The following is a 3,668-nucleotide window of genomic DNA, read 5'->3' on the forward strand; positions in this document are numbered from 1 at the left end:
AAATGGATAAGGTTGACCAGAGTTTGATTGCTAAAACAATCACACGAAAAACATGATGTTAGCTTTAGATTCAAGAATTTCAAACAATTAAGCATTATATAAGCAAATCAAGTAAAGCTGAGAGAAAGGGAAATCACAAAGAAAAAAAGGGAAATCAAAGATAGAAGGAAGAAGATTAGACGGAGAGAGTGATAAGCAAGGGTTGGGAAGATGTTGTATGCACAGAAAGGAATTAGATACATGAGTTTTGGTTTTGAAATGCAGAGAAAAGAATAGTTTAGGGTTTGAAGAATAAACTCTGGTATATTTATGGTTGGTTTGAAATAACCCCAATTGAAATAGTGGGCTTATCGGAAGTTGTGTAGTTGTTGTTTTGGTTGTTCATCTTCTTCTGTTGCATATTCCAAAGAACAGTTCCCTAAGTAGGAAATCATTACATGTTAATTTGGTTCAATATAAAAATAATAAAAATAACTATAAAATAAAATATTGTTGAGTTATAAATGTCCGTAATAAATGACACATGAATAATACACCTATAATATTATCTATTAATAATATAATAATATATAATAACAATTAAAAATAGGAAAAACAAAAAAAATAAAAATGAAGTCTACCAATGAATGTGTGACACATCCAACAGCATTTAATGTCAAATGAATATGGTGGCTTTATTTATAAAAAGACGAATTTAGCCATGGAATTTGAATGGTTTTAGTTATTTAATCATATGCCTGATAATTACACTTTAAGTCATATGATTAAATAACTAAAACTATTCAAATTCCATGGCTAAATTCAAAATATATATATATATATATATATATATATATAAAATAATTTCAATGACTTCCAATTTTCCCTCTATACATCCCATCGTATGTCATATCTGTCAGCAAAGGACCCCACACTGCTCCAACCAGCCAGCCAGCGGCGCCATTTAGTCTTTACTTGGATTCCAAGTTCACCCACCTCCTTCTCTTTTTCTCTATCTAATCCTATCTTTCAAACATCTCTCCCTAATAAAATCCTCTTCTCTTACTTCCATTTCCTCTTTAGAATAGAATCCTCTTCTATTCACATATCACAAACTCACAAACAACTACAAAGAAAAAGAACATAACAAAAGATAGAAAAAGATGTTCTCAAACTTTCAACAACAACACAACCTTTTTCAAACCTCTCGTGAATGCCAAACCTCAGAAGACGATGAAAGCCGAGGCAGCGGTGGGCCCGCCACATTAACACCCCACAAACCTTTCTCCGCAATAAGCGGAGGCAGCGACGGTGCTACTATTGAGATTGGCCGTAGGCCCAGAGGCCGTCCACCTGGCTCCAAGAACAAGCCCAAAGCCCCACTCATAATTACTCACGAGCCCGAGCCCGCGATGAGCCCACACATTCTCGAAATCCCAGGAGGTAGTGATATAGTAGAAGCAATATCCCGGTTCAGTAACAGAAGAAAAACCGGGTTATGCATATTAACCGGTTCAGGCACCGTCGCTAACGTTACACTCCGTCAACCTTCAGCTCCTCCAGGCACCACCGTTATTTTTCACGGCCGTTTTAATATCCTCTCCATATCCGCCACCTTCTTCGTCCCATCAGAATCTTCGCCATCCTCGCCGCCGATCCATAAAGAATTCTCGATCTCCCTTGCTGGACCTCAGGGTCAGATTATTGGAGGGTTTGTCGTTGGGAGGTTGCTGGCTGCTGGTACGGTGTTTGTGATTGCTGCTTCGTTTAATAACCCTACTTATCATAGGTTGCCTTTGGAAGAGGATGTTAGGAATAATTCAGTTTCCGGCGGTTGTGATGAGAAGTCGCCACCGTTGTCCGGTGGTGAGAACTGTATGTATAGCTGTCAACTTCCTTCTGATGTGATTTGGGCTCCAACGCCGAGAACGCTTTTCTGAATTCCGATGAATAATCTTTTTCTTTTTTTTTTTTAGCTATTTTTGGATATTTATTATGGGTGATATTTGGTTTTAGTTGTGATGGTTTTGTATTAACAGTGTTTTTGTAGTTTTGTATTGAATAGTAAATTAGTTGTTAATTACTACTACTTTGATGGAGAGTTTATTTTCTAATTTTATTTAATTTTTTGAGTTTGTAATTGAATTTTTGCTTTTTTACTTTGTTGTTGCACTTAACTGAGAAGAAAGCGAAGTTCGAAATGATTTTCTGTCTCAATAACCATATAATAATGTCCATGCCAAATTTCTTAAGAAATACTACTACTTTGGTGCACATTAAACATATAGGGAAAAGCTAACATGTGCCCCAAGGGCACAAGATAATTAGATATTTATAAAAAAAAAATTTTGGAATGCGCGCATTCAATGTATTAAAACTTTAAAATATGACTTTATTGCATTTAATTACATTTAGTTTTTTCTAATTATAGTATCCATAACATGTGCCCTTAGGGCACATGTTAGCATGACCCAAACATATATAGTGAGTATTACTTAATTAACTATTTAAAGTCAGTTTTAAAATGATGGATGTGTGGTAAAATTGCATAAATGTGAGCGAAAATATTTGAGCTTTTTGTCAAAAATTAAAGCTATGAATTATGATATTACTCAAGCTTTTAAGGGTGCATAAAGAGATTACTTTCCGGCTTGACAAAGAGGCCAATCAGTCTTGGCAAAGAGGGAGGATTTCAATTATACGTGTACCCCATCTGTTGTTTGTTTTTACTGTTATATTATTGCCAAAAGTTATCGATTTATAATTATTGCGTGATTATTGAAAATTTGAAAATCTTGGTAAAAAATGATAAATTTCATTAGTTTTTATTAAAAAATTTGTAATGTTTGAGTTTTTATCGAAAATTTTGACTGAGAATAGTAACATAAATAGTAATAACATAAAATTTGTTAATTTAGTATAAAAAAATTGATTAATATAATTTGTAGTTTTGTTAATAAATGATTAGATATTAAAAAAATAGTAATAAAAGAAAATTGGTTAATAAAAAATAAAATATTAGTTAATAAAATGATGAGGTTGGTTAATAAACGTCAAAATATTAAATATAATTTTTAATAATAAAACAAAGTTGGTATTGAAGTACTATAAAATATTGGTTTATATAAAATATTGGTTAATGAAAATATAAAGTTGGTTAATCACACAATTTTAATATCATCTAAATTTTTTTTTTAATTTTTTAATATAACACTGTTCATATCATAGTAGTAATATAATTATAGTTCTTACTACTATATCGAACCTCCTTAATCTAATTTTTTTTTTTTAATACTCCTCTGGTCTCATTTATAAGAAAAGATTCTCTTTTTAGATACATTGAATAAATAATGTATCTGAACAACATACTGTCTAGATATATTATTCATTCAATGTATTAAAAAAAGAATTTTTTCTTATAAATAGGACCAGTATAACATTGTTCATCATAGTAGTAATATAATTATAGTTCTTACTACTATTAGGAGTTGAATCTTAAATCAACAGTTTGCACTCTCTAATTCAATTAACAATAGTCAGCTGAGTTATCTCACCTCCCTCTTGGTTATCTATTGAAATCGCTCCTTGTTATGTATTTTGGTGTTTAAAATAAGTGATGAGATTAATTTATTTTATACTCAATCTATTATAAGTAATTCTTTTAACGAAATCTAATATTATACTTTTCC

General features: G+C 31.5%; 1 protein-coding gene across 1 annotated transcript; it reads left to right on the forward strand.

The window, feature by feature from the left end:
- The first annotated feature begins 987 nt into the window (after positions 1–987).
- LOC131633003 (AT-hook motif nuclear-localized protein 28-like) lies at positions 988–2,111 on the forward strand. Its single transcript, XM_058903704.1, has one exon. It carries the CDS (start codon positions 1,143–1,145, stop codon positions 1,917–1,919), a length of 777 nt encoding a protein of 258 aa, XP_058759687.1. The 5' UTR covers positions 988–1,142; the 3' UTR covers positions 1,920–2,111.
- Positions 2,112–3,668: the final 1,557 nt, after the last annotated feature.

This window comes from Vicia villosa, unplaced genomic scaffold, assembly GCF_029867415.1.
Source record: "Vicia villosa cultivar HV-30 ecotype Madison, WI unplaced genomic scaffold, Vvil1.0 ctg.001062F_1_1, whole genome shotgun sequence".
Classification (NCBI taxonomy): Eukaryota; Viridiplantae; Streptophyta; class Magnoliopsida; order Fabales; family Fabaceae; genus Vicia; species Vicia villosa.